The sequence below is a fragment of the Lutjanus erythropterus genome, chromosome 22, assembly GCF_056507025.1.
Source record: "Lutjanus erythropterus isolate fLutEry1 chromosome 22, fLutEry1.hap2, whole genome shotgun sequence".
In the NCBI taxonomy this organism is placed as follows: domain Eukaryota; kingdom Metazoa; phylum Chordata; class Actinopteri; order Lutjaniformes; family Lutjanidae; genus Lutjanus; species Lutjanus erythropterus.
Genome location: NC_139338.1, coordinates 5,420,055 through 5,437,105, shown reverse-complemented (window position 1 = coordinate 5,437,105; position 17,051 = coordinate 5,420,055). Strand labels below are relative to the sequence as shown.

The following is a 17,051-nucleotide window of genomic DNA, read 5'->3' as shown; positions in this document are numbered from 1 at the left end:
AAGCACACTTATAATAAAGTTAAGTTAGAGTGGACTGCAATAAACCATTAATATGATATAAAATTAACAGTGTATTACAAATGACTTGAAAATAATTATACTTTTCAAAGGTGAACTAAATATCTGCAATTTTTGTAAGCATACCTAAATACTTAAATATTATGAAAGTACACTTTAATGAAGCACAGTAATATCACAAAGTACTAGATAATAATCATACTTTCGAAAACCTAAACTACCACTTTAGGGTTTTGCAATGTAGTATACTTTTAAAAAGTACAATTAACAATCTACTTACATATAAGAACACTTACACTGAAATGCTACTTAATTGCAGAATTAATTTTGAAAGTACACTTTTTAAAAAGTTTACTTGAAATATACCTTGCATTATGCAAAAAAGTACAAGTATACTTGTAATAACTTGTAATAATACTATAGTACACTACTTTTTTTCTACCTGAGTCCACCTATGTTTGCACCAACTGAAAATGTGGCAGCTGCTTCAGGAATATGACAGGAACATTTTGTGCGTAATGGGTGTGTATCCTCCACAAACATTATTGTAGCATATTCCTGTAGTTAATGAAAAAAGGTTAAACAGCAGGTTCTTAATGTGATGCTCCTGAATAGACTCGCACATCTGGACGCGCTCATTCCGCCGAGCGGGGGTGCCATCACCACGCCGTCCCTCCCTGCCCTCCTCTCTCCGACTCTCCCCCCTCCAGCAGCCCGGCAGTGGTACGCTCCGTGTTGGATGCGTTCAGCTCATTGACCGGCAGACAATCCTCATCAGTACCACCGGAGCCCCGGAGCTTTCCAACAGAGCGGCCCTTCATCCCCCCCTCACAAAGCGATCAGCAGCCCCTCCACAGCCTCTCCGTCCCGTCATGAAACAGACTCTGAGCGAACTGATGAGGATGAGCAGGATATGCCGGATGGTATTTGCCACCTGTTTGGGATCCTTTATTCTGGTCATCTTTTATTTCCAAAGTATGTTCCAACCAGGTAGGATCCCCCTCCTCTGCTCTCTTGGACGTGTGTGTGTGCAGCTGTGTGTGTGTTGATGTATGGATGTAGTCTGGCAGCCTCCTGGCATGTTGACACATCGATTTGTTGAGGCTGTACAGTAACGCAGCGGATAAATAATTGATACTTGTGCGGTGTGAACGCGTAAATCATCCAGCAGGAGTACACTGTCTTCAATCAATCATTCATGTGGCACGATTACACTCTGGATTGGTTTTCTTGTTGCGCTTTTGTCCCGCTTTTGTTGAGCGGTCTCCTTCTTGCCGGTGGAAGTGCGGGTTCGTGCGTTTTGGGTGTGATTGGATATGAAGCAGCAACCAGGCGCTGCTCGCTCACTTCCCCTCCGCTGACAAGTGGCACGGAGGTGGCAGGGGAGGCTTTTTGTCTCAGGAAAACGTGGCTTGGCGATGGGAATCGGTGGCAAAGTGGGCTCCCAGTTTGATCTACAAAAAGGCTGTTACCATTTGGATCCAAACCGAGGACCATGCTATAATGGGAAAATCAATTTGGAGTCCTTATCTAAAAATAAACCGCCTTTAGGGAGCATTTATTCCCGATGTCCTGTCTAATCTGTGCGCCCCGGAGACCCGTTAAATAATTTACCGCACAATAAAGAAAGTCTGCCCCATGCCAGCGCAGCGGGGGAGAATTTGCATCACATTATGATAATTTAGGAGATTGTATATGTTGCTTCAATTAATCAACGCCCCTGGATGATGTGGTAACCGTGCGTTGTACTGTATAGCAACGTCTCTGTGCGCCAAAATCAAAAGAACCCTGCGTTCAGACGCGCAAAGCAAGAGCGCACTGACGCGTACAGTACAGCAGGTTTACTGTACGGTGCAAAAAGGAAAAAAAAAACAAAATCTTTCTGGGTGTTTGCTTTCCATGAACAGAAAGTGGATCATTCCTGAGCAGAAATGATAATCCCATAATGCAGCTGCTGGAGACAGTGTGTCTGGAAGGCTCAGTGGGGATGCTTCAGGTTGCAGCATCCTAAAATGATAGGATCACTGCTACAGTGTCTACTGGTAAAGTAAAAGGTCCAGTGATGGAGAACCTACATTGCTTTGTTATCAAATCATAACAGAAGTTAACTACAGCATTTTTCATGTAGAGCACATCTAGACTGTAGGGGAGATCAGGGATGAAAGAATAGCAGGGACGGTTGCAACATAGACATTTTCCACACAAGTCCACACAAAGTAAACCTCCTTATAGAGTCCACTCATGAAAATCAGCCTGATTTGGTAAATTTTGCCAGAGTTTTAGTACAAAAACTGATTTTTGTAGCAAAATAGAAATGTTTTAGTTAATAATTAATAACTTGCTACACCTATCTGTAGGCAAAGTGTCAGTGAACATTTAGTTTATTATGCTAGCTCATCTTTGCTGCAAACAGAGGTCTCACCAGTCCAGATGTGCATGATAGAGCATGTCAGGCTGTTTTATTTAAGACAGTCCATAAGAGGTGATTATGCACGCATACTATAAATTTCACACAATTGCAACATTTCACATGATAAATTGATTTGAGAGTAACATGGCCATTTGCTCTGAGGACTCCTGGAGGCGCTAATGAGCGTCATATGCCAGAAGTAATCAGTACTTTCTGTTTTGTGGTTGATTAATTCAACCATTACATTCGTCCCACGTGTGTGTTTCTTTCGTCTCTGTGTGAAGGGAAATACAAAAAGTTGTAATTTTGTTATGTCTCTGACCCTCTTCATAATATCATTTACAGAGACCCAATAGAGAAGTGAGGCCTCTTCCCCTCTGGTGGACCACCATGGGACCTAACTTAGTCAATGGCAAAGACACATCATTAATTTTTGATCTTGTTTGAATTGTGCCACAAGTTACACATATGATGTTTGTCAATTTGAAAGAGAATTTTACAGGTCAAGAAAGTCACTGTTTGTGGTAAAACTGTTTAAGTATCAGACTGACAAAATATGCAGTTAGAAAGACGACACACCCAAAGATTGCACAGATGACATCATGACTCTCTTCCTCCAAAGCTAACACACACGTGTGTTTTTGTACCATGTCTTACTTGTTCTTTCGCTTCCCAGCTGAAAAGTGGACTGGGTGTTGATGACATATATTGACAAGAGATGTAGTTCACTGATGTTCTCATCTTGTAAAATTATCTTTTACACTGACAAACATCAGATGTGTAATTCCTGACCCAATTCAAATAGGAACAAAACATTATTGAGTGCCGTTTATATCTTTTCCAAAGCAAAGTCTCACAGGGCACACAGGAAAAGGAGGGACTTCACTGTTCCATAGTTGCCATCCAGTGCAAGCACCAGGCGACCGTGGCAAAAGAAAAACTTCCTCAGAAACCTCTAGCAGAAACAGACTCAAAGGTGGGCGGCCGTCCCCCCACGACCGGCCTGCATCAGTCTATAGGTGATGATGTAAATGCAGAGGAAAGTGAAACCTTATAGCGGGATTCCTTATGGAGAGAGATGAAACATGAGATACGCCAGAGAGCAGAAACACACAGGAGCATCATCCACACCAGCATGAAACCGAAGCTGTCACATCTCTGATCAGGAGGCATTTTCCATCCAGATCCACCGGCTCTGTGTGAGTCACCGGTGTTGCTGCTGGCAGCGGCGGTGGACAGCTGATATCTAATCCCCACAAAGAAAATCACCATGATACACCACTTCAGGGAGCCTATAGTCAGTTAAATGGCCGTGGTATAGCTGTACTGTCATATAATCTGTTTAAGATTATAATTAAATTACTGAATCAATGTTTGGAAAGGATTTGATCAGAGGGAACCAAACCTTTTGCATGTCAGCAGCTGCTAAACAGATCAATAATTGGACCGTGTTCACTTTTTCTGTATTGTTGACATTGGCTTTATTTCCACACCTCGCTGCTGTGATGATACATCCACCCTTTCCCCTTTAATTACAGTTTTTCTTTTCTTCAAGTCTTAATAAAACCCAACATGTAGAAAAGCATTGAAGTGGTTACTTTTCTCTTTTGACACAAACGGGGCTTGCAAATTTAATGAATGTAACAAATCCAGAAATAAGCATAGAGCTTTATAATTACACCAAATATCATTGTAGCAAATGCAAATTAAACTTTCTGATACGAGAAAGTCATTTTCCAGTCCATCAGATGGTGCTGAGTTGTTTTTGTTAGGATGTGTTTGTTTGTTTTTGTTTGTTCAGAGGGATTGGTTGGTCAGTCCGTCTGCTTGACAATCCCATTTTGCTGCAATAGAAATGACTGGGAGATAAACAGACTGAAAACATTATCCTTTTAGATTAAACAGTTGTTGCCAAAGTTTTACTTTAGGGCCGTGATTCGAAGTTGAAAAAAGCTAATAAACGGCAACATTTTGTAGTTTATGTTATCGACTCAGCATGTCACAAAATGTTTAAAATCACAATAATATTGTATTGTGGTATGTACTTAGTATGTAAGTATCATGTATCACATTGTCAGTTAAGTATCATGACAGTATTGCAGCGTTATTTAAGAATTGGAATAATATCCTATCATGACAATACTGTATAGTGACTTAAGTACTGTGATAATATTGTATTGTGACAATATTATATTGTGACATAAGTATTGTCATAATAGTGTATCATAACAATACTGTATCAATTCTTAAATATTGTGATAATATTGTATCATGACAATGTTGTATAATGACTAAAGTATCATCATAATATTGTATTGTGACTTAAGTGTTGCGATAATATTGTTCCATAACAATATTGTATCGAAACCTATGTGTTGCGATATCATTTCATCACTTAAGTATTGTGACAATATTGCATTGTCAATTAAGTATCACAGTGTTACTTAAGAATTGCGATAATATTGTATCTTTACAATATTATATTGTGACTTAGGTGTTGTGATAATATCATATTGCTACTTAAGTATCATGATAATATTGTAATGTGACTTAAATATTGTGATAATACCAGATTGTGACTTACATATAATGGTAGTATTGTACTGTGGAGCCTCTGGTGATTCCTGTCCCTACAAATAAGGTACGGACGTGTTATATGGGCTTTCTTTAGTTTCTTTCACAGACAAAGAAATGTACAACACATTTTCTTAAACATAGAAGTTACTTATATTTGGGGCTAGTTAATCAGAACCCCAAACAGAACATTAGGGTCAAAGAGTCAGTTCACCCTAATTACAAATTTAGTGCAGGTTTTATCTGCTGCTGCTTCAAGATAAAGTATTTGACTGTTAGATTTCTGACTGCAAGGTGAATTGCCTTTAATTTGTGGTGCTCACTGGCATTCAGAACGTTACATTTAAACTCTCCCAGTTTTCTGTGGAGCCTCCCTCTACCAAAGGAATAGGTCCCATGGCTACTGTTGAACTTGATGCTATGAATTATCCAGGGTAAAGGAGACACTATTCCCGGAAAGAGATGTTGAATTGTAAGTGCTGTAACCTCAAACTGACCTCCGCTGGATTGGGATGGATACAGAAAACTTTCTACTTGGCTAGATATTACAAAAAGTGAGATTTTTTTTTTTTTTGCTTGGGTGAACTGACCCTTTCGAGATGGATCCATAGAAACCCCCGCCTGAGAGGGGCCTGTAGTTGGATAATAATGTAGTTAAGACTGACATAACTGTATCCTGTAACAGGAACATTGAACAGAGTGAGACCTCTCCTCTACCGTACATCATTAAAAGAGCTCCCAGGCAGGGAATTGATTGTAAAAATTGAACCAAGACTCCATTAAACCCCTGTCAAGGACCCCTGGATCCTGCGCCCACACTTGTGCCAATCTCTGCAGGCATTGCATCAGCTTCTGCCCGACACACACACACACACACACACACACACACACACACACACACACACACACGAAGTGGATGTTCTATTTTGTTGTGGTGATGATAGGGTGCTGCATCCAGGATGCTGTGATTTAGAGAGGAGATGTATAAAGCAGGGTGCAGGAGCAGGGATATAAGTTTTAATGCTGCAGTGTGTGTTTATGCATGATTACACAGGTGCAACGGATACTGAGTGTGTGTGTGTGTTAGTGCTGACTTCCTCTACAACCCCTCTTCTTATCTCCATCTCAATCTGTTTACATTCTTATCTGAAATGACTTCATCCCTCTTTTGTAATCCCTTATCTTGATTTTTTTTCCCCATTTTCACTCTCCCTATTCTCCCCTCTTTCTTTCTCACACACCACACACAGACACACACATGACAGCGCCATTGTTGTCCATCAGATAAAGTTCCAGGCAAGCGTCTCCCTGCTTCAGGCATGTTTAGCGGGCCTGGGAATCCTGTCTGGCCTCCCAGTGTAAACTCTCACCTCTCTTCCAGGACCCGCGGGGTCGTGACCTCTTGTAAAAGAGACATAAGAGGGAGGGGGAACAGTGGTATCACACTGTGTTCTTAACTAACACACACACACACTGAGCAAGGCTTAAAGGCTTGCAGTGTATTCCAGATTAATTTTACATGTTCATTCCACTAAAATTCAGCTTCATAACCAGAAAGAAACGCCACATTTGGCTTGACTGAGAGTGTGAAAATTCATTTTTGAATTCAAGGACTTAATTTTTACTTCTCATCTTCCCACTGCGACTCACAAGCTCCTCCATCTGGTGTGGACAGCGCAGAACGAACGGACCTGGAGTACCCTGGCAGTGGCCTGCAGCGCTGTATTCTGCAGCAGTTTGAGAGCATGCCAAATTAGATTTAGTTTGGAGTGCTCTGCCAGTCTTAGTCAAAGCTGACGGAAAGCATGGCAGCGGTGACAACATTATATAAGCCAATTCTCGTGCTCAGTGTCCAGTTAGGCTATTTGTACCTGTTTGCTAAAAGGAATATGCCAACTTTTTGCTAAATAGTGCCACTTACTCCTAGTGGTATCCAGCCAAGAGGATACTTTTCAGTCTGTCTGCTGAGGGTTTGAGATTTCTGTTGCCACCCAAATATACTACAGGGCAGTGGAATTTCTTATATACAGCTCAACTGTTAACAAATCACAATCTAAGCAGCATCTTGTTCCAGAAACAATCTCCCTGTAACATTAAATAATCCACAGAATAAGCCAACTTTCTACCCATGAAACTGCCCTAAGCAGTACCACAAAATGTCAGGGCTGTGTGCACCATAAACTAAATTGTATTTATCCCCTTTATATTCAGATTTGGAAAGTAATGCTTGACTTAGCAACATGCTACAGCATTATAATTAGGCTACTTTTTTTTTTTTTTAGCAGCAGTTAGTCTGGAATTCAGTCACGACACTACAATTACTGATCCAAAAGAGACTCCTTACTTTGACATCTTGGGGGTCAGCTTGTTTGCTGTCTTATCTAGAGTTAGACTGAGTGTTGCCATAAGTTTGATCGCTGTATTCAACCGAGAGAGCCGGTATTTTAGCTTAACGTTAGCTTGGCACAGGATCTGGCGGTGGCGGGACGAGGTTACCCTCTCATGTGAGAGGATAAATAAAACTTCTGCTGACAACAAGATGCCTCCCAGTGGCTCTGAAGTGTGTAAAATTTGTCTTCTCAGCTCACATGCCAACATTAGCTGCTGCAAAACCTACTTTAAGGAATCACCAGGGTTTTGTTCAAAGTCCCAGGGTTTATGAAACAGAACCTCAGGCAGGTTAAGCTAGCTGTCCATGGCCAAGAAGCTAAATTACTAATCCTACTTTGGTGAAGACATGACCCTAAGCCTAAGCCTAAAACTTATGGTTGTTCCAATACTGATACCAAAATTGGAAATACAACCAATACTGCCTAAAATACGGGATTGGGTATCCCCAAGTGCATGAGTCTATGCACCAATTAGATATCCCCTAATTTGTTAGCCCCGAAATGGGACACTGCAACTTCCCAGCAGTGAAAGCAGTGATGTCACATCCATACACTGGTATCGGATTGGTACTGGTTCAGTATTGGCTCAGTTCACATATCGTAATCGGTAGTGGAACATCTCTACTGGAGGTTAGTGTTTTTGATTTTTTAACATTTAAAATCACCTTGGACTGAAACTTGTGATGATCATTTCAAACAAATCTCTAACATTTGATAGACCAAACACTTAATTGAGAAATAAATTGCTGATAAGAAAAATAATTGTTAGTCACATCTTCAAATTTACTTGAGAAGACAGTTTCTTAAGAAGTGCAGTGTGAAGGCTTGCTGTTAAAAAGCTGGCGCTGAACTGCGCTGCTCGCTGTAAAAGTTTAATAACATCAAAAATGTAAAGATGTGGATTTTAAGTTTCAAGGAAAAACTTGCCCAACACTGTTGGTATTGGAGTGGAGGGTTGGGTTTTAAAAAGCTGGACAAATAAAACCAGATCTGCTTAGACTGATGTTACTAGAGGTAAGCGATATGGGCGAACTGATACTTTACTATGCTGAAGACTTAAGCGCCAGCATAGAGTTACCCAACAGAAACTGGTGATTTAGGGCTAAACCTCTCATCACGTGTTGGTTACTAATTGGCCAAAATCCCAAAAAGTTTGTGGAGTCCCCAATCTGACAAAATGTCTGCTGGCGTCACAGAAAAGCTCGCATTAGAATATCACTCAAGTTATTTAAGATGCTTACTGACAGCAGTCCTGTCTCCACGCCTGAAATATTGAGTCATGGATTTCAGGCAGCAAAAGCTTTTTCCAAAGCAAACATCTAGAGTTGTTGAAAGCAAATCCCACTGTACAATAGATTCTCAGCACAATGCATGCTGCTGCAGACACACAAACACAAACAGCCTGGCGGTGAAACATACTGTAGGTCATTCGAGCCAAATGGAGGTTGTCACGCCTGTTGTTATATTTCAGCCAAAAGGGGCCGGCTCGTTTAGTTTAGCCTCTGCTCGCTGACAGCTGTGAGCGAGGACCTGTGCCCTTCCACCTCTGTCCTGTCTCTCTGAATTCATTCGGAGCCTAAGGTTGCTCGGCGCCTGTGACAGATCCAGTCTGCCTCATCGGTCCGAGTCCCGGCTGCTCCTTTAAAGGCATTGTGCCTGAGCTGTCGAGATCAGCGTGGCTAATAAGGCAGTTTGCTCTGTGGGCTGCTTGTTTGGTTTCTTTGTAAAGTGCCTCTGGGATATTTTGGAGTCTGTGTGTGTGTGTGTGCGTGTGTGTGTGCTGAGATGGCAGCTCACTGTACTGTGCTTTTTTTTTAGCCTCTGAGTGGTAACCTGCTTGTGCAACCAGGCCTCAAAGTCGCACGCTCACATTTCACGTCTCCCACAAAGCCCCTGTGCCTCCGGAGCGGTCAGCTGTGCCCAGAGACAGACCTGAGTGACCTCATTTTAAATCCCAACATGATTTTTTTTAACTGCATGTGTGTGAGGGAGCGATTTCCATAACGACGGACAAGGAACAAAGCTACGCTGGTTTGAAGCAAGGAATTTGGGAAGTTTTGCGAAAGAATGAAATATTCCTTGCTGGAATTTCTACAGGAAACTTGAAATTCCTCACCTTCTTTGGTCTGTGGCTGTAGTGTCAGCTGTAAATGATACCGTGGAGCAGAGAGAGACTGCTGAGTCGCTGGGGTCATTGACCTCAAACATGGGGCCTCGTAATGGGAGAAATGGGCTCGTGTGCTCAAACCTGCTTTTTACAGTCTCCAATATTGCCCTTTGCCTTGGAGATGGTTATTTCCCCGCAAAACACAACATTAATTACGTTGTACACTTACATTAATAGGAGATGTGTGTGACCAGTGAAATTATCTAGGGTTATGATTGTGGTTACCCAGGTTGTAGTGTGTAGTGGGACTGAGGCTGCAATTAGTCTATAAAAAATAAAAAGAACAACCCCTCCCCCAAAATCATATATGAACAACACAGCAACATCTTAAGTTGTTTTGTTTTATCAGAATGTCTTTTTTGCTTTTCGCGCTTCATTTCATCCCATTTTGTCTGCACTGACAGTGTGTCATGTTATGTGCAAATATCATAGAGAAATGTCGCATAGTAGTGTCACACAGTTATGTCTCGTATATATTGTATGTTAACTTCATACGAAACTTAAGTTACATAACTAACATACTTATTTTAAATCAAACCTTGATCTTTCCTAAACATAACCGGGTAGTTTTTATGCCTAAACTTAACCAAACTACAACCACTACACGAGGTTACTTATGTCACATAGTTACATATCGTAGGTAATGTAATGTACAGAACTTAAGTTACGAAACTACATACTTATTTTAACCCAAACCATGAGCTTTTCCCAAATCTAACAAAGTAGATTTGGTGCCTAAACCTAACCAAACTACAATTCTTTCATGACATAAACCACGACAAAAGGTACCATGATGAGAGAGGGCGCCAGGATGACATAGGTCACTATGATGATGATGGTCATGTGACTCCACCCAAGTAAATGGGAAGGATTGGCAAATAATCTGTATGCAATTTGAAAGTGTAAAGTGATGTTATTTGTATGCAAATTGGAGAGACCGGGTTGGTTCTTAGAGACCAAGGTCAAAATGCGGGAAATTTTCAATTTACTATGAAATTAAATTAAGTGGCTAATCCCTCACATCAGTGAAGCTCCAGCCACAGAATGTTTTCTGTCAATCAACTCATCATTTAAGTAGTTTCAACACCACTGGAAACCCTACGTACCAAGAGAGATGAGGTTTCACATGTTAAAAAAAGATTCTTCACTAACTCTTGTTATATTCTCACTCAACTCATTTTCTTAACTTCTGTCCTCAGTGTCTATGCAGTTTTCTATTTATAGTGATGGCTGAACATCATCACCATCATCACAAGATAATTTGACACTAAAGACAATGAGTAGCAGTCAGAAAGTGATCCAAGCATCAGCTGTCCCCAAGCACTTAGTGCCTACTTCCTAAAATGCTGGATCAGGTGTTGGAGTATGCAAGTCCATGCACCGATCCAGTATCCATACAAGGTTAAAAAAAAAGCTATGTATATGTTTTTTAACACACCGGTACCTGATTTGCACTCAGTAACAGCCAATATACAAACATTGGAGGGAAAAAATGGCTCTGGAACATCTCTTATTTTCTGAACTGAATTGCTTCATTCAGTTCAGTTATGATTCATATTCACTGACTTCCTAAGTTAGATGATTGTGTCACAGTTAAAAGCAGCTCTTAGCTCGAAGGTCAGCTGTGAAGACAGTTTGCAGTCAGTTAAAATTACAGAGTTGAACTCTAAAATGAAAGTTCAATGAAAGTTTACTCCACCTACTGACACCGCTGTTATAAATCTCCCAATCTCAATATCACAGTAATCATGAACGACCTCCGCTCAGTTTGTTTTCTTGCTTCCCTATCAGAGATTTTTGTCTCTTTAATCAAAAAATCTGCTGCTGCTGCTCCTCAGGTTTGCTGTGTATCAAAGGATCGTCCTCTTTGTTAGCGTTCTGATGTTATCACACGCCAAGAGGGGCCGCTGAAAGAGGACATGACCTGAAGAGATGAATTGCCGTACCCTGCGTTTGTGTGTTGTACTCGTAGGTGTGTGTTTGCACTCCCCCGTCTCCCAGGCCCAGTCATTGTCCTCCTGACCCAGCGCCCTCCTCTGCCCCCCGAGTACATGTGTGTGTTGTGAGAGTGTATCCCGGACGTCCTGTTTGTGTGATCTTAGTCCTGCTGCTGTTTTCCTGCCCTGCTCTGCTGCTAAATCCCGGATCAAACGTCCCAAACATTGGCGGGGGAAGGGGGCAATCCCCCGTTGTGTCCCACCATAGCATCCCAGATTAGCTGCCACACATACAGTAAACCATTAAATCACAGACTGGAACAAGTCAAGGTTTTACATCTTTATTCAACATCAAAATCTTTGTTGAATTGCATTAGGCTTGGAATACATCAGTTTAAAAAAAAAAAAAAAAAAAAAGTCTAATCATGAAAAGAATCATTTAAAACAGTCTTTTGCATCTTTCAAATTATTCTAATGGCAAGTGTTCAGTTTATAGAAATGAGACGCCCTGAGGGAAAATTGGCAGCGTTGCTTTTGGATATTCGTCTCTTACTAGTACTTTTAATAGTATGAGTGGGATCCTTCAAAGCTGGAAACTGTCCAATTGGATAGTTTGAATAGATAGTAAATACACTTAGGCTTATTTGCTTTATTTCCAAAAGTGAGATTCAAACGTGTGTGTATTAAGGCCAGAGCCAGGAGGAAATTCATTAAGTTTAGAATAAAAACTGGTTCCAAAAAATACACCCACTACCAACACCTCCCAAGCTCCAACTTGACAGTTTTTACATTTCTGTTTGTGTGCAGTTTGAACAAAAGAGATACAACATGTCACTTTTGGTGTTTTCACATTAGGTACGATTGCTTCATTTCCCCACTCCAGCACCAGTCAGCTTTCACATCAGTAATGTTCAGTACCCAAGTACACTTACAACATCATCTATACACTACTTTATGCTGGTGTTGTGGTGTAGAAAATCCTGACAATTGCAAGCTCCCAGTAGCAGTTCACTTCCTTCCTTTGGTACTATTAGCTTTCATACCTGGTGTGGATCAACAAACCATGCCCAGGTACAGTACGCAGTGCTCATGCTGATCTAATGAACGATGACTTTAGATCCTAAAATCATTGTTGTTTTGATCAGTGATTTGTGCCTGGGTCCCTAATATGAAATTCTCACTTATGAGCTGGTAGCAGAGGTAGGACCAAGCCTTTGGTTTCTGAGTCACAAGTAAGTCTTGAACAAGTCAAGTCAAATCTTGAACTTTGAGTTTTGAGTCCTAGATAAGTCATAATGTAACAGTGAGTTTCCTGCGTCTTTGATTTACAAAGTTCCTTGGCTGTTACACTAACACTAGCTAAGAATTAGCTTGCTAACTCTGTTAATATTAGCTTTGACATACTGTTCTACGAAGTTGGGAGTTGCTGCCTCTCAATCTGTAATTTTTTTAACCGTAGCTTTTGCATACTGCAATTGTTGATCACTTTGCAGTTTTTATACACGAACAAAGATATCTTTGGTATATTTTTTTTGCAGCTGGAGCTCTGTAATATCACATTAATTCTTTGTGGTTCTCTCCTACAACCTGATTGGATGCGATCAGATTGGTTCTAACAAAGTGGATCTGGGAATTAAGTGTAAACTTGCTGAGAATGTATCATGTTAATGTTAGTTGATTTGGGAGGTGAAGGGAAGTGAATTGATTTTTTATAAATAACACTTTTTACTCTTTGGGCTTGAGAGAACATATCAAGTACAAGTCCAAGTTGAGTTACAAGTCTTTTTTGATGTTTTTCAAGTCAAGTCTAAAGTTGTCAAACATGTATTTTAGGTATGAACCGAGTCCAAGTCATGTGACCTTAGTCAATCCTGGAAGAGTGATTCCTGTCCCATCCCGTTCCCGTCAATCCATAGTTCACACATGACATTACACAGGTTTTTATATATCAAAAAAATACTTATTTTGTTTCCCGCTCCTTTTTTTTTTCCTGTTCCCAGTCCCGTCATTAATAGTGAAATTGACTCTGTGGGAACTCCATAGGAATCCCTCATCCCACTGGATTCCTGTAGAAATGTCAGCCTATATTCTGAACTTTGCACAGAGTCAGGTTAGCTGCTTCCCCCTGCTTCCAGCTAGCTAAGCTAACCCCCTCCAGGTTGCAGCTCCATACTTAACACACAGACATGAGAGGTGGTGTTAAACCTTTCTGAAAGACAGTGTATTATTTCTCAAATTGATGTTTTTGGAAGTCATCTCTGAATCTTGAACCACCTCAAACATCCAGAGTCTGATTTATTCGGCTTCCACTTCTACGAATGTTTGATGTGAACATGACAGCTTGAGCTGATCTGATGCTCATCATTAGGTTGGAGATCTGAGACATAAAGGATTCAAGGAATTTATTATCAGAAGCATTGAGTGTGTGTCCTGGCTCGTCTTGTAGTCAACATGTACACAGTCAACCCTTTTAACTACAAGATAACACTCACTGCTCTTTATAATCTGAACTCCTTTGCACAGACTGCTACAAAAAACCCCAACTAAAACCAGTCGAACGGGGCAGAATCTGGCATCCCTTCTATGAAAGCCTTCCTGAATCTTTCTCTGAGTAATTCAGAGCAGACCAACTGTGCCGCTCCGCCGTCTGGACTTTGGGTCGGGCAGCAGCCGGAGGCCACCGCTGAGGACTCCTCATTTACTACACTGAGCTGATGACCATCTGCATGAGCGTCTGGACTTCATTAGAGAGGCGATGAAAGGGCTGCCACAAAGAAAGACACACAAAGACACACACACAGACACACGTGCACTGTTTCGGGACCTTGATTGGGACTTAAAGAGGTGTGTGAAAGAAGCTCGCCACTACTGGCGAGATTTTCATATTTTTCTGGCCTTCTGAGTACACGTTTATCCTTCTAAGTATAAAAGCAGAACACATAACCTACACTAACACACACACACTCTTAGAAATAAGGGTTCCAAAATGGTTCTTCCTGAGTGGCTCAGGTTCTACCTAGAACCTTTTGCTTCTGAAAGACCCTTTTTTTAAGAAAGGGCTTGTCAAGGGTTTTTTTTGTAACACTAAAGGTTCCATCAAGAGCCCTTCTCATCCAAAGAACGATTTTTAGAGGAAAGAGTTCTTCAAGGAATTTTGAGATCCTTGAAAAACTCACAGGGGTTCCCAGTAGAACATCCATTGGTTTCTCTAGAAAAAACTCAATTCTCAGCAGAGTTCCGTGAGTGTGTTCTAAGTAAAACTCAGAAGAACCCTGTAGTGTGTTTTAGATAAAAACCCTTCAAACATAAAAAGATTCTCAGTAGAACTCCCCGTGTGAGGTCTCGATTGTCAAGGGTTCTTTGTACCATATTATAAAAGGAGTTTTGGTAGATCTCCCAGAGTGAGTTCTAAATAAAAGTCTTGGAATATAGAAAGGTTCTTGGTAGAACTCACTGAGTTTGGTTTAGATAACACCCTTGAAATATGAAAACGTTCTCTGTAGAACCCCGAGTGTGTCCTTGTTAGCACCCTTAAAAGGTGGAAATGTTATGAATAGAATCCCCCGAGAAGGTTCTGGGTGGATCCATCACATCATAGAAAGGTTCTCTGCAGAACCTCTTACAGGGGTTTCTGGGTAAAACCTTTCACAGATGGTTCTAGGTATAAGCCTTTATGTTGGGTTCTAGGTAGAACTCTGTGAAAGGGTTTTAAGTGGAAACTTTATGAAAGGCTCTGTAGGGAATCAAAAAGGGTTCTCCTAAGCAGACAAACTGAAGAACCCTTTATGGTTCTAGTGAGCATCTTTATTTCTAAGAGTGCAGTTTTTATGAGCATTAGGTCATTAACAGAAACAGTGAGACATTAGTTGTGAACAACAAAGTTATTCTGAGAGGAAACAACAGACACACACTGTCTGCCCTTCACACTGAACCTGAGTGTGTGTAGATGTGTGTGTGTATGTGTGTGTGTGTGTGTGTGTGAGGCCCCTGCAGACCTCTCTGCCTCCAGCTTTGCATCCTGATAACTTCATCTGTGTGTCATCAGCGAGGTTTCCCTGCCTGAAGGGATTAACACACACACACACACACACACACACCCGACCCCTCGCTCAGACACATACCGGCACAGTTGCACATGGGAAAACCGTCATCCCCCCGCCTTCTTTTCCCCCCTGAGAAACCACTGTCTGTCTGGAGAGCTGCAGTTTGCTGTGATCCGCCTGATCCCAGACCGAGCTATACGAGCCCGTGACTGCGACCGCACAGTGTCATAAAACCGTGAACTGTGTGTCCTCGTGCTGGAGCACAAATGGGTGAAAGGTGCGGCGTGTTCCGGCTCTTTATTTAACAGATCACAGACAGTTTCCCAGATGTTTTGGGGCTTTCTCTCGATCCCCAAGATGAATCAGAGGCGGGGTCGCTAATGATAGGAAACGTCAGCGTCAGCAATGTTGTCTGCGCCTCAACGTCTGCCCGCCACACGTCGTTAAATGTCTCAGGTCAATCAGGTTGTTTAATGCGTGTTTTGACGGGTATCCAGACGGTTTCCCCAAAGGCAAAGAGTGGATACTGCCAAAAAATCCTTATCTGCTTCACATATAATCACGCAGCGGCAGTTATAGTTTGCAGTATCATTTTTTATTGTGATTGGGCTGATTTTAAAGCTGTGTGTGTGTGTGTGTGTGTGTGTGTATGTGTGTGTGTGCAGGCGGGTTTAAACCTTGTACAGCAGTAAACTGAAACATGGTTACCATCTGTCAGACTTCCATGTTTCACACTGACATCTGGCCTGTCTGTGGTTGTCTTTGTGTGTGTGTCTGGGTGTGGGTGTGTGTGTGCAGGGGAAAAGGGTGTCTGCTACTGGAAGGAAGAGGGCCGGCACTTAATGGAGTCTCCAAACAAAAGTGGATGCGGGGATTTTTTTATGTATTTATTTTAAAGCCAGCAGCTTCAAAGGCAGCGACACAAATGTAAATTTTAAGGATCTCAGTGACCAGGAGTCACGCTATGAGAGTCAGTAAACTGCACACTTCTGAGACATGCTGAATCTTGGTCTTTTTAATGGATGCTAGCAGTTTAGGCGTGAGCTGTTCCTGAGTGCATTCTGTGTTGGGTAGCTGCTGTTGAGGAAACCATCTAACGTCAGCAGTGATTTATCATGTCCGCAGAGCAGATTTCCTACCAAAGAGCCCATCCTGTATTCTGTCAGATATGTCCTTAGAAGTTAATGAAAAGTCAGTCTCATTGAAAATGTGGGTAGAGAGTCAAATTAATTGTTAAAGATTCTAAATGATGATAAAAATTCTTTTGGTATCTTGCTTTAATTTTAACATAAAAATTTATTGGCCTAATCTGAATTTAAATTATAAATCGGTCACAAAATGTGTATTTTCACTTTACAGTTCTTTTGAACTGTACTGTATTTTCTGAAACAAGTTAAGGCCTTGTCAGGCCAGAACTGAGAACAGCACAATTCCAACTGAAAATTAGTCCTCTCAGATTCAGTCATGGAGATAAAGTAAATTTATATATATATAAACGAATTATATCAACAA

General features: G+C 41.3%; 1 protein-coding gene across 2 annotated transcripts in view; it reads left to right on the top strand.

Annotated features, from left to right (window-relative positions):
• Nucleotides 1-503: 503 nt before the first annotated feature.
• chst11 (carbohydrate (chondroitin 4) sulfotransferase 11) overlaps nt 504-17,051 on the top strand; it is a 120,077-nt gene continuing 103,529 nt past the window's right edge. The window contains exon 1 of one of the 2 annotated variants that reach the window (XM_084711209.1): nt 504-993. In XM_084711209.1, the coding sequence (XP_084567335.1) occupies nt 891-993 (103 nt within the window). In that variant the 5' untranslated portion in view covers nt 504-890. Of the gene's footprint in view, nt 1,009-17,051 lie in introns of both variants that reach the window. The other variant, XM_084711208.1, reaches the window with a different exon arrangement.